Source organism: Exophiala xenobiotica (assembly GCF_000835505.1).
Source record: "Exophiala xenobiotica strain CBS 118157 unplaced genomic scaffold supercont1.6, whole genome shotgun sequence".
In the NCBI taxonomy this organism is placed as follows: domain Eukaryota; kingdom Fungi; phylum Ascomycota; class Eurotiomycetes; order Chaetothyriales; family Herpotrichiellaceae; genus Exophiala; species Exophiala xenobiotica.
Genome location: NW_013562489.1, coordinates 663438 through 686860, shown reverse-complemented (window position 1 = coordinate 686860; position 23423 = coordinate 663438). Strand labels below are relative to the sequence as shown.

Below are 23423 nucleotides of genomic sequence, written 5' to 3'. Positions count from 1 at the left end.
TTTATGAGGGTTCTTGTCTGGTGTATGTTTATATATTAAGGGATTCACACGGTTTGTCCTGCGTGCAACGGCCAATATACACCACTGACAGCCTTGTCGACAGACTAGACCTGTTCTGAGCCGCTTCAAACGACACCGTCGCGTCTCGTCGTTTCAATATGGCGACGACATCATCAGCGACCGAACAGCCTCACTGCGGGCTCAGCAATGAGAACCAGGAAAATGTGGCAGCACCAGAACGACATAATCAAAGGCTCGGCGAGAAAAATGAAACCCACGATGGCCTCACAGCTGCACCATATCCTGTCACTCCTCCTCGACAGACTCTTTCTTCAGCGACAGCAACACCTGGACTACGCTCTTCGAGCTCGGAAAGCACAATGAGGAACTCGAGACAATCAACCTCTCCGCCGCAAGGCATCATCTTGGTTGAAACAACCTACACTGTCGAAGAGCTACCCGCCGACATGAATCCAACAGCAAGCCAAATGACTCTGTATGGCGACTCGACTCCCTTTTACGAGGTTACTGTAACTGCTGCGTCGAATTTGGCCCGGCAGCTGTTCGAAACGACCCCGTTGGACGGTCCAGCCGGCAACGAGCGCGAGCCTAAAACTCGACCAACCAAGAGATGGATGTACGCTGGCATAGTCCTGGCTTTGATGAATTTGGTGACTATCGGAATTGACACCATGGTTGCAGTCTGGATGCCAAATATGCTCTTCGACTGGGACGTCGTCGGCTTCGAGTGGGCTTTCGCTGGTCCTGCCATTGGCGCGTCTGCAACCATCCTCCTCGCCGGTCAACTCTACGCTGTCTTCCCGTTCAAAGTCATCTACCTCCTTTCGGCATTCCTCGTCCTTGCTGGAACAATCTCAGCCGGCTTCGCCCAACACATGGCGTTTCTGTTCTGGACACGGATCCTCGTCGGCGTCGGAATAGGTGGTCAACAACTTGGCACAATGGTGTTCCTCGAACGAAAAAACACATTCATGGACAAGATCCGTCGAGACTTCTTTCTCACAATCAGCACAACACTCGGCATGATACTCGGACCCATCTTTGGGGCAATCTTCGCTCATCGCCAAAGATTTTACGCTTGGGGCTTCTACGCGGCGTTCATCATCGGAATCGTCCTCTTCCTCATACTGGCATACCTTCTTCCCAACAAACTTGACGTCGTCGGGACAGGACAATGGAGGTGCGGAAACACAATGGTCTGGCGAAACCCACTGCTGCGCGTCGACGTTTTGGGCTGTAGTCTCAGCTTCATCGGCATCATGTTGCTCTTTATCGCATTCAACTTCGCAGGCACAGTCACACTCTGGTCCAACAAGAACTTGTACATCACCATCGGCATCGGCGTAGCGTTCGTCTTCCTCCTAGTGTTGCAACAATCCCTGCAGGTCTTGTCGTCGCCCTCGACCAACGTCTTCCCAACACACTACCTGCGCAGTTTGAAGACCACAGCGCTCTTCATGACCGTCTTTCTCACATCCGGGATTGTCCAGACCGTCTTGCCATACACGGCACTGTACCAGCTCGTCACGCGCTCTGGCCCGTCGGCGCTTTCCACGGCATTCTACCTCTTCTTCAGCATGACGGCGCCAATCTTCATTCCGATACTGGTCATCCACGTCCATCTCGGCGGCGGCATGATCTCCAAGTATGCCGTCTGGCCCAGCTACGCGCTCTGGACACTGATCTCGTCCGTCTTCATCCTCACCGGGACGATCCTGCTGTTCATCAACACACCGAACCTCATCCCCACCTCCACAGGAGGCATTCCAACAGTCGCTCGAGAATTCGCGCTTGCCTGCATCGGTTTCTGGTCCTCCGTCATCCTGCCGATCGCGCATCAGATCATGGACATCTACCAGCCTCTTGCGGGGCAGACACACCCATACCACAACCGCGCCTTTGTGCTGTTCGCGTTCTGGCTCGGCGCGGCCGTCGCCTTGACCGCCACAGGCTCGATCTTCATGCAAGAAGGCACGCGTGCGCTCCTCCCACTTGTGCTCGGTCCGAAATGTGAACTCAAAGACTTTTGCGAGGAAGACGCGCGCATTCTGATGCTGGGATACACGTTCGTCAAAAGCCACACGGATGAGATCTTCCTGCCCAGCATCGCGGTTCTGGAGAATACCTTTGCGCTGGCCTTCGCGCCGCAATTGCTCTTCGCGGTCGTCTTGTTTCTTCTTGCTGCGGGTATGATGGCCAAGAAGCTGCGCGCTGGCGGGCTGGGTGCCGTGCCGAAGGAGTGGACGGTGCAGGACGAGAGCGCTGGTCAGGACATTGAGCTGACCGAGCAAGGAGGCCGTGGCGCTGCTGGAGGCGAGAGGCAGGAGGCGGAGGCCTGGCCTTTGACGGCCTAGACGTGGTCTTTCTTTTCCCGCGCGGTGCGGTGTAGATAGCACCATAAAATAACGCAAATGAAATTGCACAAAATTGACGTTTCCCTTTCCCCGTTTTCCCTTGTGCTTTTACAGCTATGACGCCCGCCCTGTGCAAAGGGTACAGAGACCACCGGTTGTAGCTAGGGTGTTCCCTGTGGGTAAGAGGATAGATATGTCTGACGTCGGCCACGACGATATGGTGGTGTTGGGAAAGAGGGTCGTTTATATATCTGGCGTTCGACCAGACACTATCGGGCTTTCGAGAAGAGCACTATAGGACACACCTGACGTCCGAGATAGCGATTATATCTTCTTCTTCAGAAGATACGATTTGGTGTTTGGGTGTCCTGTATCGCAAATAGAACGTTCTCAACATATAGAGCTGGCGGATCCCTAGGAGGTAGAAAGTGACTTTTCTTCAGAAGTAGGGACTTGTCACCTGCCAGACGCCAGCTACACAGCGGTCTATAGGTCTAGCGTGCACCTTATGCTCAAGAGGTATCATATCATGTCCATTTATGCAGCCTGTATTCTATGGTATCTCGGTATATTCTTCGTGCGCTCAATGTTTATCAAACGTACTCCTTATTGCCCAACCTTGCCAGCGCCACGCTTGTTTCAGATGCGCTTTCCCAATTCCCACATCAATCAACATCATCGTCATCATTAGGTACATCTTGATCCGCATCTTTGAAGTCGTTCGGACCGTGTCCATCCACGTTCGCCGCGCCCTGTTCCCTCTTTACCCGCTCCAATTCCTCGCCGAACAGCAACGTGAACAATACAACCGCGTAGATCTCGTCGGTAGCCTTGTTCTTCAAGGTATACCGGAGCTCATGAGTCCTCGAGTCGACGTATTTGATCACGTTCAAGCTGAACCCTGGCAGTTTCAGAGAAAAGTCGTTGAAGTCGAGATAGGGGTTCCCAAAGTCGGACTGGTACAGCCGTCCAGCTTCGAAGACGAAAGCATCTCGGTTCGACGGGGTCAGGAAGTACTTCTTTCGCGCTGCCGAATCGGCTGGTATTCCTGACTCTTTTCGAACTTCTTCGCCCGAGCCTTCGCCTCCCTCCTCGACGACCGTCTCGTGAAAGGATGTTGCATCCGGTACTTTCCACGCAGACTTGCCTTGTGAGTTATCTTGTTCCACGACCTTGTCTCCTATCCGCAGAATGTTCCAACTGCTCAGTGCAGGGCCGAAAAGGTATGGCTTTTCCGCGTAGACGTCTCCATCTAAACCCGGGTCGATCCACCACTTGACGATCTTGAGTGCCTGGTTGAATCCCGGAGGTAGTCTGTCCCGTATAGGTCGGTCAAAGTCATTGCCAAAGACGAGGTCGCTGCCTGGTATAGCCACTTTCGGTACGAAGGAGAAAGATATGGAGTACTGGTCGGCCTTGTGCAGGGCATGGTCAAAGTAGGGAGATGTAACTGGCGAGTCATTCGGATAGCCCGTAAAATGTCGTATCCGGACGGCAAGAGATAGACTCATATGTGCATTCTCAAAGGTAAGTGTTTCCGAGGCATTGACAGGGACGAGCTTGTGTGTTGATGGGTCGTGTGCTGGGCCTGCGGTCACGCGCAACCGGTACTGGGTGTGATCGGGGGGTTGTTGAGCTTCGTCGGTCGACGACGCGGATGAGGGTGTTGAAGACATGGTCTATGAGGGTTTGGAAAAGTACGAGTAAGGAAGAGCAGGAAATAGAGATGGATGGCTACAGGGGGAATTTCCTTTGCCTGCGGAATCGCCGTCTCAAAAAAAGTTCGCCGTCACAAACACCCAATGACATCACACTGGGATGTACGAAAACTGTGCTAAGTCATAGTGCGGATGATCATCCCAACATCATCCATTCACAGAAGTGAGGCTTCATATAATTTATTGCGATTTGCATTCTACTACGACAGCCACCATACGGATAAGTCATGCCTTCATCGGTTCATGGTCACAGTGGATGATAGGTGACTGAGAGAGGAGGCTATGATATACCTACTCATTGTGCCTGCTTCGCCTCACCCACACCAGACACGAAAACAACAGCAAGTGCAAAACTGCCTGGATAACCAACATGAGCCAGAGCCAGCAAGCCAGCAGAGCCTTCTCCGGATTGAATGTCGTCTCGATGGCACCTTTGCGGTTTTCACTGATGGTGTACTCTCGTACGAACACGGTTTGAGGCAGACTCCGATCATTGATTTTCATGAAGAAAGGACAAAATGGACCAGGAAGCTACGACTGCCCGCCAGATGACGAAGGCAGAGGCACTGCCATCATATGTCGACTAGTTTGTGGCATCCTCGAAAACTGATGGGCCGGATTGAAGCAGCGGCGTCGTCGGGGAAGTGGTTGTAGCTGAGGCTATATCGCATCAAGCAATGACAATGCCACAATCCCCACAAAAGGCTAAGGTGAGTTCTTCCAAGGCAGACAATCCACAGAAGTCCGTTTTCCCGACAGGCAGTGAAGCCCAATGGATTCTGAGATTGAAGCTCAAGGCGAAACGCGACTTCACGCGTCGGGCTTGGCATCGAGTTAAGTGCGTGAGTGGCCTACTATGGTACTAAACTGCTTCAGGAAGTCTGTTTTTTGTTTACTTATCACAACGGCCTGCAACTTGGCCTTCCTGCTTCAACTGCCTTATGTGTATCTTTTTAGAGTACGCCATCTTTAGACCTTCATCAATCTATCTCTCCGCTTCATGACAGACGACATCCCAAGAACCAAGATGGAGACCCGCGGCTCAAAGCGTAAGAGTTCGGCCATTTCTCCAGCTAAGCCAGGAACAAATACTTCCCACTTCCAAACAACGACCCCTTCCAAGAAGAGACAGCAGAAGAGACTTCGCTTTTCGGACTCATTACTACTTGAAGGGTCTACTGGTCTGACTCCTGCTGTCGGCAAGGCTTCGCTGAAGACACCCAAGCCAAGACGGGCATCGACACCAGCAATCACAAGACATGAAGACCATGATGAGATCCAGTTCACTCCGCTGCGGCAAGCTCTTACACCCAGAACCATTCGCCAAATCAAAAGACATGGCTTGAGCGACGAGATGAACCAGATCTATGCGGATCAGAAAGCCTACAAAGCGTTGATGCGGGAAAACGAGAAGCTCAAGGCAGCGCTACTCGAGGCACAGCAACGAGGTGCTCTTCCTGCAGACTTGTCATCCAGTCAGAGCCGAATTGATGAGGTGCAAGCCAAAATCGAGCAACTACAACAAAGCTTCAGCAGTGCCAGTCAAGAGACCAGCTCTCTCGGAGTCGATGGCGATGATGCCGGGTTTCAGATCTACGAGGATGACGCCGCTGCAGACGAATTCCCTGCTTCTGATGGCCTTGACACTCTCCTCGTGGGGTCGGAATTGGAATATGCTCGTCAAGCTAAGCAGAGTCTCTTCCGTTCAAGTCAAGGTCCATCATCCAGCATTATACATTTTGAAGACTCCCCTGTTCGCCTAAGCAATAGACACAATCAGACACCGTCGCCACCTCAACACTACGAACTTCTTTCCAAACAACTGCAAGCCGCGACGAACCGAGCAGAGGAAGCCGAGGTCGCATTGAAGGCACTGGATCTGGAAATTCAGAGCTTGGGCTTTCCTGCTAATAGCGACGATGCCAACGATTGCATCTGGAGCATTAAGAACCATTTCCGCGAGATGCGAATCGAGCTGGAGAAACTGGTTCCAGGTGAGACAGTCAGCTCATTCGACAATGCCAGACTTCTGCCGGAAATTTTGGCCAAGCTCAAGATGGTGGCGGAGCGCGCACGGGACCGGGAAGCCGAGCTGAAATCAATGCGTGAACAACAGCGTTGTCTCAAGGGCAACTTTGATCACGCAATTGTCGCAGCTGAGAAGGCGAACAGCCGTGTCAAAGAACTGGAAGAAGCAATCGACACCAATGCCGAAGAAATGCTTGAAATCCGAATGAGAGCACAAGCTTGGGAAAAAGAGTCAAAGGAGCACGAAGAGAACAATCAGTCATTGATCGCCGCCATCAAGAAATACCGAGCAGAAGTCACGAAGTTGGAAGAATTGGTTACTTTGATCGAACAAGAACAGGCAGCGAGACTCCAGGAGGTCCGAACCGCGACAGCAACCGAATTTTCTCAAAAATTGTCTGATATGGATGCCAAAGTGGCTGCTGAAACCCGAGGCAGACAAGCCGCCGAAGAATCGGCCGTCGATCGACTGAGAAAGATCAATGAGCTTGAGTCCTCCCTTTCGACGGCACGACAACAAGCGGATGAGCAACTGGCCCGACTTGAGGAGCAACTCCATAATTCCAAGCGTTCTCATGCAGAACAGCTCGCTGCAACCAACCACGCGCATGAAGAAGAAGTCGGTGGATTCAACTCGAGAATCGCCGGTCTTTCTACAGCTTTGGCCTCGGCCAACGCCGAAATCGCGAAGCTCAAGAAATTCAACTCCAAACTGGGGGACCGATACCGTGCAGAGATCAGCCATGCATCTCGAGCCGTCGATCGCATGAACACCGAATTCATCCGCGCCGTCACCAAATTTAGCGAGGAGAGAAAGGGGTACGTCCGCGGCGCGACAATGCGACACGCCAATTGGGAAATCGAGAGTGACGATCTTGTTTCTGACCCCATCCTGCCAATGACGCCGGCTAGCGTGGTACGATTTTCGAGTCCGGAGTACTACAACGACGATGCCCACGTCCCTCTGCCTGCCAGTGTTCGAGTCTCCAGAGGCGAGAGTCGCAAGCGAGATGGTATTGTTCCAGGGCTGGGTATTATGAAGAAACCTCGTCGAAGCTATGACAGTGGCATCGGAATGGGTTCATTGAGCGAGGCCGATGAAGATGATATCTCGAATGACATTATGACGCCGGATATGAGTTCGGACGCCGATGTAGAGACTGAAAATGAGGGAAATGTCGAGATGATGGTATGATGGTATGTTGTGGCGTTTTCTTATCAAAAGGGGCTGGACCAACCGACTGGTATTTCTTTTTCTTGCTATGGATTCAGATTGGCATAGCGATTCGTGGACAGTTGTGGAACTACACAGATTTCTCCTTTGTTACATCTGGGCACAGGTTCGGACTTGGATTGCATTTGGCGTGGTGTTTTGGTTTATACATGTTGGCAATTTGCCGGCTACATCATCTTGACAGTTTCTACGTCCTGAATGAGACTCACTAGAACATGATCGATTGTGCCTTTGCTCTTATTTTGGAGCGGTAAACTGTACATGGACCTTTTTCTATCCGTTCTACATATCAGAGTATCTTGCTCTCTGCCTTTTTCCCGGCCGTTTGCAGCCAATCTAGCCAGCTGCGGCCTTTCCTCCAGGTTGCGGTTGACCTTGAACTTTCATAATGGGTCCATCTTCCATTTTGTCCGCTCCATCTGACGAGTCAGCCCTAAACACCGGGCGGTGACCATCTACAACTTCTTCAAAATATCCTGCAACACCTCCTCGGTCGACGCTTTGCCGCCGAGATCCGGACTCACGAACCGTCCCTCGCCCAAATTCTTATCGACGGCGTTGTAAACGACATTCGCGGCCTCGGGCAGATCCAAAAACTCCAGCATGACACCGACACTTCTAATGGTGGCGATTGGGTTGGCAATGCCCTTGCCCTCGATGTCTGGCGCGGACCCGTGACATGGCTCACCGATGACAATGCCCTCGCCCACATTGGCACTGGGCACAAGTCCCAAAGAGCCCACGAGCGCGGCGGCGCCGTCACTGAGCAGGTCGCCGTATAGGTTCGGCGCGACGATGACGTCGTAGTACTGCGGCTGGAGGAAGAGCTTGTACACCATGCTGTCGACGATTTGTTCTTCGATCGTGAGGCTGGAGAACTGAGGCTGGCTGAGAGCTTCGCGTGCCGTGCTCCGGAAGAGACCGTCCGTTTGGCTGAGGACGTTGGATTTGTGCGTGATTGTGACCATGGCTTTCTTGTCGTCGGACGATTGTCGCATCTTTTGACGTCGCGAGGCAATCTCGCCCGCGATGTTGGCGATGCGCCACGACGCCTTGGAGCTGATGCGCTTGATTGCTTCCGCGATCTGGCCCTCACCACTAGGGTCTGGGTACGTCTTCTCCTCCTTCACATAGAGGTCCTCGGTGTTCTCGCGGACGATGACCAAGTCGATAGGGTGCGGGGTGGGCGAGGAGAAGGCCGGAGATGCCGTGGTCTTGCAAGGCCGCACGTTGGCGTATAGGGAGAGTTTCTTGCGCAGAGCGACGATCGGGGACGTGTAGCCTTCGACTTTTGTCGTCGGCGAGCTGACGGCACCGAACAGAGCTCCGTCACATTCTTTCTGTAGCGTTTCGACCGTCTTGTCGGGAAGGGCGCTGCCAGTGCGCTTGAAGCAGTCGAAGCCCGCGTCCAGATCGACGAAGGAGAATTTCAAGCCGAGGGAAGAAGGGAGGGACTCGAGGATGCGTTTGCCGGCGGGGATGACTTCGCGGCCGATGCCGTCACCTGGGATGAGGCCTATCCTTAGAGTTCGAGCCGCCATGTTTGTTGTTTGTCGCGCAAAGGTGCTGTGTAGTAAAGCAAAGTCGCGTGCGAACATACGCAGTTAAACGCATTGGAGAAAAATATTCTGGACGCAAGGCTGAGCTCCGCCTCCGCAATCGGAGCCTTGCTGTGGGATTGGATTACACGAGGCTGAGGAACACTAGGAGTAGGAATACATTCCGTTTAGCGAATCTTTGCAGGGTCAAGCAGGGTCAACGCTTCTCCTCTGCCAGACTCCCTGAAGTGTTCTTTGTCATTACAGTCGTCACATCATAGCGTACACTGTCCAAATATCCCATCGCCAACATCGCCCAGAGCGCAACAGACGCAAAGGACGCCAATCCTACCAAGCATTTCTCTCTTACAGACATAGCGCCATACTTTCTAAATGCGCATTGAAAGACTTGATCTTTTCCAAAAGTCCGCCATGAGCAGAAGCACTGCTGAGCTCGTCCGTGACGCCGCGAAGCAGATATTCTGTCCCCTCGTGTTCCACGGGCCCTGCTTGGTCCCACTCGAGTTCTGCGCGCCTGGCAGCCTCGCTTAGTTGCCATTTCTGCCTGGCCTCCGCCTCGTTCTCCCAATTGTTTCTGCGTACGGCGTCGCATCTCAGAGCAATCCTCTCCCGCTCTTTCCGAATTTCAATCCATTCAGCCTGCAACGCTGCCTTTTCTCTTTTGCTCTTTCGCACTCTTGCTTCTAGGTCGATTCGGTTTTCCACGGCCTCGGACATTTCAAACAGCTCGTCATCCAGGTCATGCCCAAATGCTTCCAGAGCACTTCGCTTGTTCTTCAGTGCTGCACGTCCCGAAGGCTGGTCTGTGGCAGTTATGCGTTCGATCATATTCGCTATTGTTTCTCGACAGATTTGGGCCAAGACATCCACTGCATTTGGCCGGCCGCGGTCAGTTCCTAGGGTTACAGCACTGTCTCGTTCGTCGTCGGACTGTTCTTCGACCTCTTCTTCATGAATTGTAGGTAACCTCGCGACGTTGGTCAGTCTATGGGTCAGAATGGGGAACGTGGCCTTTGCTTTCTTGTTTTGAGAAGCTCTATCATCTCCAGCCTGAGCACTTTGGCGCCTCTCGTTTCTGCGGCTTCTCTTTGGAATGGCAGGCGTTTCGGGCTCCGGTGAACTTTCTGGGGCGTAAGTCTGATCTTCCTCCTCTTCAGTTTCCAGAGGCGATCGCTTACGGTACGAAGCTGGAGTCGCTTCTCCGCTAGCCAGACTCAGTCTCTTTTGGCGATGCTTGCCGACCACCTCAGGCTCCACAGACGTCGTTGGTGCTGATTGCAGGACAGATGACGGAGTTCTTGACGGCACATCAGTAGCAAGGCTTCGCTCTCGTGTATTGGCACGCTCGCTGGTTGACGAGCGCCTCTTCTTGCGACCCAGATTGACAGACTTTCGTTTCCGTCTGGTCTTTTTCGGGTGGAGCACAAAATCATTGATGGCGTCTTCTGAGACTTCTCGAAATGACCCTTGGGTTGACTTTCTTGCGTTGCTAAGCTTCCTTGAACGTTCCTGTCCAGTACTGGCATCCAAGATTTCTTCCAAATCGAGGTTGGTCTCTGCGGGCCCGCCGAACCCGCTGTCTCCTTGTTTGGCAGCCTTAGGACCGGCGTCATTCTCAGCATGCTCGACAAGGGCGGCGCCTTCAGGAGCCTCAATACTTCGCACGGCTTGCTCAGCACGGTCAATGCTAGCACTATCTCCGCCATCTCCATCGGCCGCAATACGTGCAATATGCGCTTCCTCTTCCAGTAGTAGAGACGACCTTGTCCTTCTGCGGGTACTTCTCGTGTCGTTCGTGTCCTGTGCCTTTGCAGGACTCGCATTGCCTGGCGCACTGTTCTCCTTGCCGAAGCTGTCTTGCTGGACGAAGAGTGGCGAATCATCCAGTAGTCTGGGTGTGACGAGTCCTTCGGTCTGAATCTGCTGAGATTCCTGTGCTTCTCCATCTTCCGCAATCGTAAATATACTGCTACGAGGTTTCCTCCGTGTCGCTGAGCGTGTGGATCTCAACGTCGGTGTTGCAAACCCGACCTCTTGGCTGGGTGTTTCTGCTGTATGTGACAGTCGCCTCCTCTTGGTCGAGCGCCCACTCTGCTCGCTCGCGGTCTCGTGCTGTTCTTCCGGTCTGACAGACGTCTGCCTGATTGACCGTGCTGTGGAAGGTTCACCACTCCTTCTGGCGGGCGTCCTGGAGGTGCGGCTGGAAGTTGGCCTCCGTTGCTGAGGCGTTCTCGTAATTGAGCGTCTCGATCGAGCTGAGCTGGGAAAAGACAGTCCGAAGTCTGCGCTTTCGATTTGGCGAGACCTAGAACACAATGAGCTGCAGTTCGTGTATTTAGAGAGAAATGACAAACGCGGCTCCTCTTTGTCGCATCTGCTGTCGCTCTTGCCTAGCATTGTTAAAGCCAAAGTCGAGTCCAAAATCAGCCTTTGCGACATTTCGAGCCCTAAATCCTATTAGCGATGGCTCAATATATTGGTTTGTACACAAACCCAGCGCCTCGCTGGCGCATAAGCGCCCGATCCTGTCTGTTGTTTGAAGCCATGCTTATACGACGGGACCATGTCTCTCAGATGAATGCAATTGTTTATATGATCTGTGGTTTATGATTGCTGTTTGCAGGTGTGTCGCGGCACGACACTAAGGTGGACGCGTCAAAATACGGTAGAGGACGCGATGGGCCGCCAGTTAAGTTAGTTGGCGACAGTGACAGGGATGTGCTGCTGCCGACACCTATCATTGCATATCCGGCTTGGCGTCCAGCTGCGGAGAGAGAGTCCTCCAGATCTCTACTGTAATAGAGCATACTTTCTGAAGATAACCATGATCGAAACTTTGCCAAAGGCATCATGACCGACTCCGAGTGTCGCTGTTAGCCCGAGAGTACATACGACAAGGCTTGGTGAGATGGGTTGGTTCTGGGGTTGGGGAGGGAAAAATAATCAAAATGATCCCGCAAAATCACTGGACAACGATTTAAAGCAATTCCTGGACGAACAGCAACCGAGACCGTACGTCCCTGCGGAAGCACCAAAGGCTCCGGAGACACCAGCCCCTAAACCTCCCGAGCAAACACTTCCAGACACGAACAAGTCTTTCGAAGATAGAGCTTTGCCGAAAGAGTCGCTTTTTCAAGATGGACGTTACCGAGACCTTTGGAAAACCTACGTTCCCCAAAATGAAATGGCAGTAGCTACTACCACCCCAGTCGAAAGAGTCCTGGCGGCAAGGAAAGACAGAAGACAAACAATCCATAAAGCTGCGCTGGAAAACTGCGCCTTCGAGGAAGAAATACAGCAGCAATGCTTTAAAACGGGTGACTTGACCAAAAGACTCAAGGGCAGAATGACTATGTGTCACGAGGAAACGAAGGCTTTCAATCGATGCTACACACTGCAGGCCAAATTTTTGCAAGCTTTGGGATACATGACGAGCTCAACAACTTCAGACGAGGACGAGGAGAAGATCCAGATGCATGCTGATAAGCTGTATCACCGAATGATGGATTACGAGGCAGAAGTCGATGAAGCAAAGCGGGACAACCGACCGATCCCACCTTTGTCGTCCCTCTTCAATCCCAAACGACCGGCGCCAACTCTCGAGCAGATGGCCTTGCCAAAACCGATGGAGGAGAAATTGAAGAAACCCCTAAGCGACTATCCGCCTCATGAACGGGAGTTGATGGCTAGGGCTGCCTTGCAAGAAGCCAAGTTAACCGACTTGTATGCTGAAGATTTGTTCAATTATACTGTTACCATGAATGAGGATCGAAAAGCTCGACAAGCCTGGTTAACGACGACGTTTGGTGAAGCCATTGGCAAGTTCTTGATTCCGGACCCCCCAAAGGACCCATCCATCAAGTCCTGGAGCATCGACCAACTGGAAAGGGATATCTGGCAAGAGGAGAAGAATGCTCCAGCATCCACGAAGAAAGGGGTTTCATCAGAGTCGCACCCAAAATGAGGCCACACGTTACTCCCCTACACAACATGTAACGGATTAGTCGACCACTATTGCTTTGACGACCCGCAGCAGAATCAGACTCGTCCCGTACTCTGACAAGCACCTCAAAGTAAGGGAGAGGAGCAGTGACAGCCCCAAGGAGATCAAATGATTGCTTGCCATTCACGATGGGCTCAGCTTCCGCAAAGCTGGGGCATAGTCTTTGGGCGAGCATGAAATGCGACCTGCGAGACCTGAGGACTCTACCTGATTTGATAGAGTCTCATGGGATCAGATGCGTCTCCCAAACCGTCGCGCATTGGTACGGTGCTCGAGTACACAGATCGTGCGTCTAGCGGGCAATGAAGATGGGCCAGCAGTTGCTACAATCATGGTGCCCCGACGACTTGCCTGAATCTTATGATGAAATCGCGAGAGGGTTCTTGCTGCGAGACAGCAGTTCGGACGTAGAAAATTGCCGATCAAGTGCAGCTCTACTGCTGAATTAGAGCTACACGAAGCAAGGCCCCTCGAAAGGCAATATCAGACTGGCCTCCGGAGCAGAATATTGGCTACATCCGCTTTTTGGTTACCTAGTTAGATTGCGTTGATTAGGCAGCGTGGTCTATAACCGGGAACGGGCATTGTTACACAAAGATTAAAGGTGAAAATGTACCGGGAATGCACGATCAATCTTGCTCACCTGCTTGAACAGTCATAGTTCCCTGCATGATGCCTGCAAGCCTTGAGTATCTGCCAGATGGCTAAGTGCGGAGTGCCCGACCTTTTGGCGGCCGCTAACCTCGTAATTCATGGTGCCTTCATCACTCACCTTCCAGATATGTTGAAGGAATGCGCGTAAGCAATCCACCTTGACGTCGGCACTCGATGCTGCAATCGTGCGCTTGCTTGGGCCGAAACCTTCTGCACCTCAAGATGTACAGCTATAAGACACTTGAAGAGCCTCTCAACCCTCATTGTTGGGGCGCATCGCTCTTACTGCACAAAAGGTGCGGGCCTGTCTAGATGCAGAGCCGCTTCGATCGACGTTTTCTGCCTACGCCTTTAGCAATAACACAAACTGCATCAACTTCTTGTTTGGTGTCGCACCTCAAGATTCATGTTGAGGCTCGAACTTGTCTCTACCGCTCTTCCTGACGGCATAAGCAGATTCTGCGCCCCTCTTTGCTCGAGGTTGACATCGAAACAGTGGCACTGCCCGATCCAATGTACGTCGACTCCGCTTGAATTTGGATATCGATAAGCATCGGCATCTCAAGCGAGGCACCCACCACATATTCAAGGCGGCCGTAGGTCGAACCCTCGGAGGAACAACCCTATGAAATTGGAGTCCTCCTAGCATACCTGGTATCATGGGCATGTTTAAACGCCATAGAGAGGCGTCCGAGGAGGACCAAGCGTTGCCGCCTCTCCCAGAGGATGCCGTCATGACCATTGATCAAGAAACACCTCTTCTTCGGCTACCCTCCGAAATACTCCATCTCATCTTCTGCTATCTGCCATGCCAGTCTTTGATATCCCTAGGCCGAACCTGTCGCCAATTACGTGCGCTTTCGCAGGAAGATATATTATGGGCGAACCTCCTACGGCCGAATATTCCTCTGAAAGACTACCCACATGATCCTTACCCATCCTCGTCATATCGCGACCTCTACATTACTCACCACCCATACTGGTTTCTGCCGCGCAATAAGATATGGATATCAGACGAACCACACACCGGGAGAGTCATGATAGTCAGGTTTGACCCTAGGCGAGGATGCATAGAGGGTTACCGGTTGTTGGCTGAACGAAGTCCGTCAACCGGGATCCTGTGGCCGTACACACCAAGTGTGGTTATTCACAACTTTCAACCCAGAGTTCACCTATGGCTAGATGACCCAATTCTTAAAATTCCGCATGACGTTCTCCCTTTCAATTCCCGGGAAGGATGGTGGAAAGCGGAGATCAGAATGACTCTGGGTTCCCAAGGTCACCATACATCAGCGTCTTTCTTCCTTAGTCGAAACATCCCGGAGCGCTTACAGAGCAAGAACATGGAACTTTGGCCTCCGCGCACGATTCCGAACATGCCTCGAGTCCGCTCAGCGAGCGTCGACAACTTTAACGGGTCAGGGCATAAGCCTCAGAAGTACGACGAGATATCGCAGACTACCTTCAGGATACGACAATGGCCTTTCTTTGGTGCTGGAAACGCGTATTTCGGCTTCAGCATAGGAGAAGAAGTGAGTACATGGAGTACATTGGACCCTTCGTTGTATACACCAACGCCGGAGAAGCCGTATCAAGGTATTTACGTGGGAGATTATGCTGGGCATGGATGCGAGTTCTTAGTCGTAATGCAAACAGAGAAGGCTCCGCCGCCGCCACCAAGGTTGGTCAGGAGTTCATACTTCCGAGCCATGATTGGACTTCGCAACGACGACGATCCGAGTGATGATGAGCTGGAAGATTCGGAATCTGCGCCAGGAGCCACAAGCAACAGCGCACATGAAGATGATGGCGTCCACCGCGGTGCGATCGAGGCGGTCAAATTAACCGGTGATCCGAATATTCCTCGTGGTGAACACACCTTCATTGCAGACGACATTGGACCTGCGGGTCTGATCAGGATTGCTGAAGAGCATCCGTTTCGAGGAGCGAGAGTGGTCAAGAGTCGGGGCCATGTTGCTGCGCGTGGATTTCTCAATGGTGAGTCCGGCAACGTGTTGGTCCATCAACACAGGCTGGTGCTGACATGTAACAGATGAATTTATCCCTTCTCAGCTGATCATGATCAATCATAATAAACTGGCTCAGTACTGGGTGCCTTTCGGTCATATTTCATTCTATGAGCGGGTTGATATCGATCAATTGATGGATGATACTTTCAGACCCGGTAATCGGGACTGATATGCGAGCAAAGACTGGCTTTATCCTCCGACCGTATCAGTACGCTGATCACACTGCAGATGGCACGACGACCGCCTTTTGTACAGCGTTGCGAAGACTAAGCGTGATATAGTGCGACATGTTATGTTATTTGTTTAGCGGATTCCGATACCCGACCACGCATCCAGACTGCATGAATGCCATGGTCAATCACAGATAGTTTAGAGCTGAGTTATGTCGCAAGGAAACCCCAACCACAACGCCTGCCGCGCATCCGTACCCTCCAATAACTCCTCGTTATGCAACGGATATATCTTAATCTGTAATCGCAAGCGTGGTAAAGCGCTACCCATTCCTTTCATCGTCTTCGCTCAAACCAGCCACTGCTTCCCATGATGGCTACCGATTGATCCATAACCCATTCGCCGACTCCGAGATATCGGTCAACCCAGGTTTGTATCTCTTTGCTCTCGCCAATGGAGGAGGCTTTGACACTGGATGGTCTGGTGGTTAGTTAGTCTGGATCGATACCCTCCGAGAGCGCGATGCCGCTGGCTACCGAGGACAAGAGACGTACGTGAGGCCGGTGCTCCTCTTGACTCCAGCAAGAAAGGCAGAAATGAGGACGGCGTCGAAAGCGTAGTGTGTCAGGCGACCTAGCTGTTTGGTTGTTTTCGGTCACCGAGAGGTTGCACAAAGCACTCCGGGGGTACTTACAACCATGGCGAAGACAATGTCGATATTCTTGTTCGATCACAGTGGTGGATGGTAGAGGCACAGGGTCATGCAAGAGTGAGGATGCTCTGCGTAGTCTTGTCTGGTCGCATGTGATGTTTTGTGCTGCAGCCGCAAGTTACGAATCGGCTGCAGGCGGCGCTTGTCGGGGAACAAAAGGGCGAGAGACCTTCGTCCGGAGCAAAGTTGATGCGTACCGATGGGTTTTGGTGCCTAGTGTGCCTGGCAAGGTCGACTACTAAAACACTTTATCTTATCGTAGCTCCCAGTTGAGTTAGACCCTGAACTGAGGGGTAACGAACGTTGCATGGGCCTGAAGTGCCTGAAGCACTCTCAAAATTCAATGGTTGCTCACCAAAAGCTGTGACAGCAAAAACAACCCCCACCTTGGATGCCACCCAGATGCTATGTTTTGGTTGAGAGCGTACCGTGCAACTCGTATTTTCCAATCGTTTATCCACTCCCCATCGCTTCGCTTCCCGGTGTTGCTGTCCGACTTTCCTGATTCGTTGCCTTCTTGATCGCAGACCCAGCTTGCCCGCTGCTTGGAACATTGTTCTGCGTCAAAGCACAGATAAGCGTGACGTGAGGGCTCCATTCAACTCGACATTTTTAATATTAGGAGATCTCAACAGTGCTAAATTCCTGCCCGGTGGTAATCTACACTGAGATCATTCTTCCCTTCGATCAAGATATCCCTTCCAGCAAAGAGAAGCGGCGAGTGCGTCTACCCGTGTCCGATGCTCCTTGCTTTATAGCCATTGGCAATATTTGCTGACGAGAATTTATTATTAGGCCTTCAGCGGACTTCCACCGCTACATTGCAAACATCTCCGCACCTACCGCTCCTTTCAGCTCAACCAGATACACAAGCCAGAAAAAGAGTAGACGTAGCAGACAAAATGGGTGACGCTCTGGATCATCTTGCCAATCGCACCAAGTTGGAATGGCAGTGTAATCTCAACATCAACTATGAGCCAAAGAAGAACCACCGCAGGACCAGCATCATCTGCACCATCGGTTCGTGAATAGGATGCACGGGTTGCAGGAGCATAGACGACTGACCGGCAATACCAGGCCCCAAAACCAACTCTGCTGAGAAGATTACTATGCTGAGAAAGGGTATGTGAGCAAGCATGACAAGCAAAACCCAGATGCACTGACTGAATGGCAGCTGGTCTTAATGTGGTCCGGATGAACTTCTCGCACGGCTCATATGAGGTATGTCCGCCCCATACACTGCGAGCCACTATACTGACAGCGATCTAGTACCATCAATCTGTCATTGACAACACCAGACAATCGGCCAAAGACTATGCCGGTCGTCCCGTTGCAATTGCCCTCGACACGGTTGGTTGACTTTTGCGGCTGAAGAGAGTGTTGGCTTACGAGGCACAATAGAAAGGACCTGAGATCCGAACGGGAAACACAGTCGGAGACAAAGACATCCCAATCAAGGCGGGCCTTGAATTGAACATCACCACTGACGACCAATATGCCACTGCCTGCGACGACAAGAATCTGTAGGAGCTCGAGGTTGGCGGTTTGACTCTAGCTGACCCGTCTATAGCTACGTTGACTACAAGAATATTACCCAGGTGATCGACACTGGCAAGCTAATCTACGTGGATGACGGAATCCAGTCGTTCGAAGTCATCAAGGTCGTCGACGACAAGACTCTGCGAGTGCGAGCACTCAACAATGGGCAGATCTCTTCCAGAAAAGGCGTCAACCTCCCGGGCACTGACGTTGACCTCCCAGCACTGTCCCAGAAAGACATAGCAGACTTGCAATTCGGTGTCAAGAACAAGGTCGACATGATCTTTGCTTCGTTCATTCGTCGAGGCGATGACATTAAGCACATCCGAAAGGTCCTTGGTGAAGAAGGCCGGGAGATTCAGATCATTGCAAAGATCGAGAACCAGCAGGGTATGAACAATTTCGACGAGATTCTTGAGGAGACCGACGGAGTCATGGTCGCACGTGGAGATCTGGGCATCGAAATCCCAGCTGCGAAAGTCTTCATCGCCCAGAAGATGATGATCGCCAAGTGCAACATGAAGGGCAAGCCTGTCATTTGTGCAACGCAAATGTTGGAATCCATGACCAACAACCCAAGACCAACTCGTGCTGAGGTTTCTGATGTTGCCAATGCCGTCCTTGACGGAGCTGACTGTGTTATGCTGTCTGGTGAGACTGCCAAAGGCAGCTATCCCAAGGAGGCTGTCACCATGATGCACGAGACTTGCTTGTTGGCGGAGGTTGCCATCCCTTATGCCAATGTGTTTGATGAGTTGAGGACCACGTGTCCCCGCCCTATTGAGACAACGGAGTCTATTGCTATTTCTGCTGTTGGTGCCAGCATGGAACTGAACGCAGGAGCTATTCTTGTTCTCACTACCAGGTCAGTCAATGTTGAGACTGACACTTTTGCTTTACTAATTCCAAACAGTGGATCTTCGGCCCGACTCCTGTCCAAGTTCCGACCAGTTTGCCCCATCATCATGGTTACACGGAACGCTACTGCTTCTCGCTACGCTCATCTGTATCGTGGAGTGTACCCCTTCCTGTTCCCAGAACCAAAGCCCGACTTCCGTGGTACCGACTGGCAACAGGACGTCGACAAGAGATTGAAATGGGGTATCTCCAAAGCAATCAAGCTGGGTGTTTTGAGCAAGGGCGACAGTGTTGTTTGTGTTCAAGGATGGCGAGGTGGCCAAGGCCATACCAACACCATCCGTATTGTACCGGCTGAGGAAGACTTGGGTCTCGTGGATTGACTCACCGCCGGCGAGTTCTTCAACACTCCCACGAAATCGAAAAAGTTCTTTGGGTCGTCGCCCACACCACCGCAATCACCGCAATCACCGCCACCTCCAGAGTCGCTCACACAGCGAAGATGGATTGACCGGGACTTGCACAGGCGCACTACAAGCATGGGATAGACAATCAGCCGATGAAGTGCTGTTATGATGATGGAGTCGGTCCAATTGTATGGTGGAGTTGACCAGCGTTATTCTTACACAGATTATTCCAATCACTGTTCATTGTGAAATAGCGTATTGATATTCAGAAAGCCCACAGCTGACAGAGATGGCCGTTTATCAAGTAATCAGTGAGCCAATGGATTTAGGTAGTCCTTGCCGTGAACGTCAATGTTTGGGCGCTCAGCACTAGTCATGGAGGCTCACTAGGCCTTTCACTGGCGTACGATGGGCGCGGATGACGCCAAAAGCGGAAGCTTGATTTTTGACGCGTCGAGCATGTGTCTCCTGGGATCCCGGGTCCTTTGGCGTCCTTTGGTCACTTGGCGAGTGACGAAGCATGCGCCTGCGTAAAACTGGGGGCGTAAATCACCTTCGTTTGTCTCAGGGCTATTCCTGGTCATCTTCAAATTCCTGTTTCAGATTCAGCGGCCTCTCGATTTAACAATTGTTCTACTGACCGCATTACCTGCCGGATCTGGTAGTCTGTACACCTGTCTCCTCCCATTCCTTCAAGTCGGCATTGGCATCTGTGCTTGATCAAAGACGATCTCGCTCATATCCTCCTCGCCTATCAAATTACCCCAGCTTGTTCTCCGCGCCCGCCTGGACGCCCCTGCGACGGCCATTGTCCAGCGACTGCGAGTCCTGCCTTCATCTCTGGCCGCCTATACACGAACCTGGCCTCTACATCATGGCGACAGAGAATGCTCCTGCGCAAAGCAGGCCGAAGGTGCCTGGTTTCACAGACTCCTTCTGGTCTTCTGACTATGCCGGTGGTTTAGGGGTGCTGTTCCAGAAACTCCAACAAGGTATTGTCGAAAATAACCAGATCTTGACAATTGCCAGTATGCGGGCCGATGCCGAAGAATTGTATAGTGATCGCCTGGGAGACATTGCGCCCTCCGTGGACCGAATGACGGGCGGCTTTGCACGGGATGACGGCGCAAGTACTCGCAAGGTGCGCATGGGGGTGCTCCTGTCTCGGGGAGTCTGCTGACTGTTCTAGGCATACGAAGGCGTCCGCAGCGAAATGGTAGAAGCCACGAAGAATCACAAGAAGATCGCCGATAACATTCGCGAATTAGTAGTCAACCCTTTCTCCAGATGGTGCGATGCGCATGCAACGAGGATATCAAGTTCGCAGGAAGACCTGCAATCCAAGATCAAGGCGCATGACCGACAAGCAGATCAAGTCAAGAAATTGCGGAGTCAATATTACAATAAGTGCAGACTGGTGGAAGATCTGGAAGAGGAGAACAAGTTGGCTTTTCAGGACAGACCAAATGGAAGTCCCAAAGCACAAAGCCCGCCTCCACCGAAGATTGTCCTACCAGAAGATGAACTCGAAGAATTACCCGTGGAGATTGGAGACCAGACATACAATCCCAATCAACTGAAGATGCTGCTCACAGATATGCTTGAAAGGATCCCTCTGGGCGAATACAAGGTCCCCATATTGGGTACATATCAAAACGTCTCCACTGGCACGGACATCGTCGACTACATACAAAAGCACATGCAGGCGTCAAGCGTAGGCTACGCTGAGAAGATTGGTCAGGACTTGGTGGATCGAGGATTTTTGCGCTTGCTTGGAAATGTGGGTAATACATTTGCCAACAGTTCGAGGATGAGATATCAGTGGAAGCCCCGAGTGTTCCAGATAACTGGCGTACCGGAGAAGAAGAAGCCGTTGAGCAGGTCAATAACAGGCTCTTCGCAGGATGCCATCCTGGAGTCGCCGACCATCGGCAATATTACGGAGGCTTTACAGGGCTGGAATCCGTTGAATAATCCCCGCCCGAATGAAACACCTGCCGAGCGTCTGAAGCGCGAAGCCAAAGAAGCAGATGAGAAGTACAAGGCCGCAGTCCGAAAACTTGACCTGCTCAGATGCAATCTGGAAGAGTCCATGATGGATCATATGAAGTTTCTCGAGCGATGCGAGACCGACCGATTGAAGGCCATCAAATCTGTAATTCTTGACTTCTCCGGGGCCATCAGCAACAGCATTCCTTCGTTCCAAAGTCAAGTGGACCATATGATGCTCTACCAGGAGACGATTCAACCCCTTGGAGACTTGCGGTATCTGCTCGAGAATTACAGGACTGGAGCTTTTGTGCCCAAAGTCACGCCGTATGAGAATTACTACGGCAGCGTGGAAGATCAAACTTTCGGCGTCGACCTGGAAGCGAGAGCAAGAGCGGACAGAAAACGAGTACCCATGATCGTAACTTCGATCTTGACTTTCCTAGATAGTCACTATCCGGATTTGGAGGGCGACGAAGCAAGGAGAAATGTGTGGCTTGTGGATGTTCCTTTGGCAGCAACGCATCATCTGAGAAACCAGATCAACAATGGAGCGCCAGTACCGAGAGAACTGCTTGAGAAGTATGAGGTACCGATTGTTGCAAGCGTTTTGAAGCTGTATCTCCTTGAGCTGCCTGGTAAGTACTTATACTCACATTGTGCTGAGCTTCTCTGACTGACGTTGCAGATTCCCTGGTCTCCTCACAAGTCTACGAAATCATCAAAACAATATATGCTACAACTTCTGACGCAGTGCCAAACCCGATCTCGACCGAGTCCATGGATGCTACGCCTAGAATCAAGGTCTTGCAGTCAACCTTGGGGCAGCTTCGACTCAACAACATTGCCACGCTCGATGCAATCGCAACCCACTTCACAAGACTTATTGATCTTACTTCTGCTGATGAAGCTTACGTGACCGCCCTGGCCCAATCCCTAGCACCTTGTATACTACGCCCACGGACGGAAAGTTCTCTCACCCTGGAAGAACGACACGCATATCGACTAATCCGAGATTTATTTGAGCACAAGGAGTCAATCTTTGGCGAACTCAAGCGCCAATCCTCCACGAGCGTGTCAACCCGTCAACGAGCGGTTAGCACCAACGACGAACGATCGAGGAGAGCGAACATGGAAGAACGAGCACGAGCCATCACCGAACAAAGACAGCGAGATAAGAGTCCAGGACCAGCGAACCGGCACAGACGGGACAAGAGTACCGATGGCAGCATGGGACGGTTTCCTGTCGTTGCAAGTCCGAGACTCGATCATGGAAGAAGCGTGAGCGGAGTTGGCCTGCCTTCCAAGAGGACGAGCTTGGAAGTACCCGGTAGTACTGAGAATTCCCCAGTCCAGGCCAGACATCACAATCAATCAACTGTGGATAGGAACTCTGTTACAAGTGTTCAGCCATTGAGCTCAGCGATGAATGGTCAGGGACAGGGAGAAACTACGCCTGAGGTTATGAACCTGCCGAGCACGTTTAGCGGTGGTGGGCCTGGACCCCATATTCCACCGCCACTGGATGATGATGATCAAGAATCGGATTCCGCGTCGGGACCGGCGCAGCCGCCACCCCAACATGAACAGGATGGGGCTTCAAGAGTTGGCTCACTAAAGAGGAGTGCCCCCGGGAGCGGAAGGAAACCTGTCGGAGGCGGAGCGGGGAGTTTGAGCAGGAGGACCTATCAGGCTTATGAGGGATCACAGCCGAATCAGGGAGTGCAGTTGGTGGATAGGCCGATGAATCATTATTCATGATCACCGAGTAGCGAACTCGTGGTCAGGACTGTCGTCTTTTGAGAATGATGCGATTGAGCCCAGCATTTCAAGCGCGCAATGTGTGTATTTAATGGCTCGACTGGCAACCAGCAGAAGCGGCCATGTGTGAGGTGGAATGTGTATGATTAGATAGGACGAAGGCATGTCTCAACATGCAGACTCGCGGAAGCCTAGCCTGCTCACGGATCTGTATCACCACTTTGTTCTCTTTCCGATAGAAAAGAATGGTGGAGGGACTTCCACCACAGTACCTGGTAGCCTCGGTCACATGCCAAGAATAACCTTGCTGTGATTGGCTGACTGGAGGAAGGCTGAAGGTGCAGCTGCGGGAGGGATCACGTGGAGGGATCTATCATAGTATCAT

General features: G+C 51.9%; 10 protein-coding genes across 10 annotated transcripts; 6 read left to right on the top strand and 4 right to left on the bottom strand.

Annotated features, from left to right (window-relative positions):
- Positions 1-124: 124 nt before the first annotated feature.
- PV05_09557 (uncharacterized protein) lies at positions 125-2375 on the top strand (the record flags this gene model as incomplete). Its single annotated transcript, XM_013455899.1, has 1 exon — positions 125-2375. Exon 1 carries the CDS (start codon positions 159-161, stop codon positions 2373-2375), a length of 2217 nt encoding a protein of 738 aa, XP_013311353.1. The 5' UTR covers positions 125-158.
- A 512-nt stretch (positions 2376-2887) lies between these two features.
- PV05_09556 (uncharacterized protein) lies at positions 2888-4101 on the bottom strand. Its single transcript, XM_013455898.1, has one exon. It carries the CDS (start codon positions 4049-4051, stop codon positions 3041-3043), a length of 1011 nt encoding a protein of 336 aa, XP_013311352.1. The 5' UTR covers positions 4052-4101; the 3' UTR covers positions 2888-3040.
- Positions 4102-4891: 790 nt separating this feature from the next.
- Positions 4892-7574, top strand: PV05_09555 (uncharacterized protein). Its single transcript, XM_013455897.1, has one exon. It carries the CDS (start codon positions 5094-5096, stop codon positions 7314-7316), a length of 2223 nt encoding a protein of 740 aa, XP_013311351.1. The 5' UTR covers positions 4892-5093; the 3' UTR covers positions 7317-7574.
- PV05_09554 (uncharacterized protein) lies at positions 7566-8939 on the bottom strand. Its single transcript, XM_013455896.1, has one exon. The coding sequence runs from the start codon at positions 8894-8896 to the stop codon at positions 7811-7813; it is 1086 nt and encodes a 361-aa protein (XP_013311350.1). The 5' UTR covers positions 8897-8939; the 3' UTR covers positions 7566-7810.
- A 163-nt stretch (positions 8940-9102) lies between these two features.
- PV05_09553 (uncharacterized protein) lies at positions 9103-11563 on the bottom strand. The gene is made up of 3 exons (XM_013455895.1): positions 11408-11563; positions 11269-11361; positions 9103-11219 (listed from the first exon to the last, which is right to left on the bottom strand). The coding sequence occupies exons 1-3, from the start codon at positions 11458-11460 to the stop codon at positions 9260-9262; spliced, it is 2106 nt and encodes a 701-aa protein (XP_013311349.1). The 5' UTR covers positions 11461-11563; the 3' UTR covers positions 9103-9259.
- Positions 11564-11737: 174 nt separating this feature from the next.
- Positions 11738-13574, top strand: PV05_09552 (uncharacterized protein). The gene has a single exon (XM_013455894.1). The coding sequence runs from the start codon at positions 11823-11825 to the stop codon at positions 12876-12878; it is 1056 nt and encodes a 351-aa protein (XP_013311348.1). The 5' UTR covers positions 11738-11822; the 3' UTR covers positions 12879-13574.
- A 191-nt stretch (positions 13575-13765) lies between these two features.
- Positions 13766-16020, top strand: PV05_09551 (uncharacterized protein). Its single transcript, XM_013455893.1, has 2 exons — positions 13766-15569; positions 15625-16020. The coding sequence occupies exons 1-2, from the start codon at positions 14231-14233 to the stop codon at positions 15768-15770; spliced, it is 1485 nt and encodes a 494-aa protein (XP_013311347.1). The 5' UTR covers positions 13766-14230; the 3' UTR covers positions 15771-16020.
- On the bottom strand, positions 15745-16746 carry PV05_09550 (uncharacterized protein). The gene is made up of 3 exons (XM_013455892.1): positions 16467-16746; positions 16327-16409; positions 15745-16252 (listed from the first exon to the last, which is right to left on the bottom strand). The coding sequence occupies exons 1-3, from the start codon at positions 16470-16472 to the stop codon at positions 16108-16110; spliced, it is 234 nt and encodes a 77-aa protein (XP_013311346.1). The 5' UTR covers positions 16473-16746; the 3' UTR covers positions 15745-16107.
- A 203-nt stretch (positions 16747-16949) lies between these two features.
- PV05_09549 (pyruvate kinase) lies at positions 16950-19629 on the top strand. The gene is made up of 8 exons (XM_013455891.1): positions 16950-17205; positions 17280-17504; positions 17562-17606; positions 17659-17705; positions 17754-17834; positions 17886-18007; positions 18055-18888; positions 18937-19629. The coding sequence occupies exons 2-8, from the start codon at positions 17387-17389 to the stop codon at positions 19262-19264; spliced, it is 1575 nt and encodes a 524-aa protein (XP_013311345.1). The 5' UTR covers positions 16950-17205; positions 17280-17386; the 3' UTR covers positions 19265-19629.
- Positions 19630-19846: 217 nt separating this feature from the next.
- On the top strand, positions 19847-23227 carry PV05_09548 (uncharacterized protein). Its single transcript, XM_013455890.1, has 3 exons — positions 19847-20429; positions 20478-21915; positions 21966-23227. Exons 1-3 carry the CDS (start codon positions 20163-20165, stop codon positions 23036-23038), a joined length of 2778 nt encoding a protein of 925 aa, XP_013311344.1. The 5' UTR covers positions 19847-20162; the 3' UTR covers positions 23039-23227.
- Positions 23228-23423: the final 196 nt, after the last annotated feature.

Excerpts from the sequence above, each read along its gene's own strand:
- PV05_09556 (XM_013455898.1), bottom strand. The coding sequence starts at position 4,051 with ATGTCTTCAACACCCTCATCCGCGTCGTCGACCGACGAAGCTCAACAA.
- PV05_09555 (XM_013455897.1), top strand. The coding sequence starts at position 5,094 with ATGACAGACGACATCCCAAGAACCAAGATGGAGACCCGCGGCTCAAAG.
- PV05_09550 (XM_013455892.1), bottom strand. Across the intron at positions 16,253-16,326 it reads AAGAGGAGCACCGGCCTCAC|ACCATCCAGTGTCAAAGCCT; the intron begins GTACGTCTCTTG and ends ACTAACCACCAG.
- PV05_09551 (XM_013455893.1), top strand. The coding sequence starts at position 14,231 with ATGGGCATGTTTAAACGCCATAGAGAGGCGTCCGAGGAGGACCAAGCG. Across the intron at positions 15,570-15,624 it reads TGCGCGTGGATTTCTCAATG|ATGAATTTATCCCTTCTCAG; the intron begins GTGAGTCCGGCA and ends GACATGTAACAG.
- PV05_09548 (XM_013455890.1), top strand. The coding sequence starts at position 20,163 with ATGGCGACAGAGAATGCTCCTGCGCAAAGCAGGCCGAAGGTGCCTGGT. Across the intron at positions 20,430-20,477 it reads ACGGCGCAAGTACTCGCAAG|GCATACGAAGGCGTCCGCAG; the intron begins GTGCGCATGGGG and ends TGACTGTTCTAG. Across the intron at positions 21,916-21,965 it reads GTATCTCCTTGAGCTGCCTG|ATTCCCTGGTCTCCTCACAA; the intron begins GTAAGTACTTAT and ends CTGACGTTGCAG.
- PV05_09549 (XM_013455891.1), top strand. The coding sequence starts at position 17,387 with ATGGGTGACGCTCTGGATCATCTTGCCAATCGCACCAAGTTGGAATGG. Across the intron at positions 17,607-17,658 it reads GATTACTATGCTGAGAAAGG|CTGGTCTTAATGTGGTCCGG; the intron begins GTATGTGAGCAA and ends ACTGAATGGCAG. Across the intron at positions 18,889-18,936 it reads ATTCTTGTTCTCACTACCAG|TGGATCTTCGGCCCGACTCC; the intron begins GTCAGTCAATGT and ends AATTCCAAACAG.
- PV05_09552 (XM_013455894.1), top strand. The coding sequence starts at position 11,823 with ATGGGTTGGTTCTGGGGTTGGGGAGGGAAAAATAATCAAAATGATCCC.
- PV05_09553 (XM_013455895.1), bottom strand. The coding sequence starts at position 11,460 with ATGGCTTCAAACAACAGACAGGATCGGGCGCTTATGCGCCAGCGAGGC. Across the intron at positions 11,362-11,407 it reads ATGCGCCAGCGAGGCGCTGG|GGCTCGAAATGTCGCAAAGG; the intron begins GTTTGTGTACAA and ends AATAGGATTTAG. Across the intron at positions 11,220-11,268 it reads ATGCGACAAAGAGGAGCCGC|GTCTCGCCAAATCGAAAGCG; the intron begins GTTTGTCATTTC and ends ATTGTGTTCTAG.
- PV05_09554 (XM_013455896.1), bottom strand. The coding sequence starts at position 8,896 with ATGGCGGCTCGAACTCTAAGGATAGGCCTCATCCCAGGTGACGGCATC.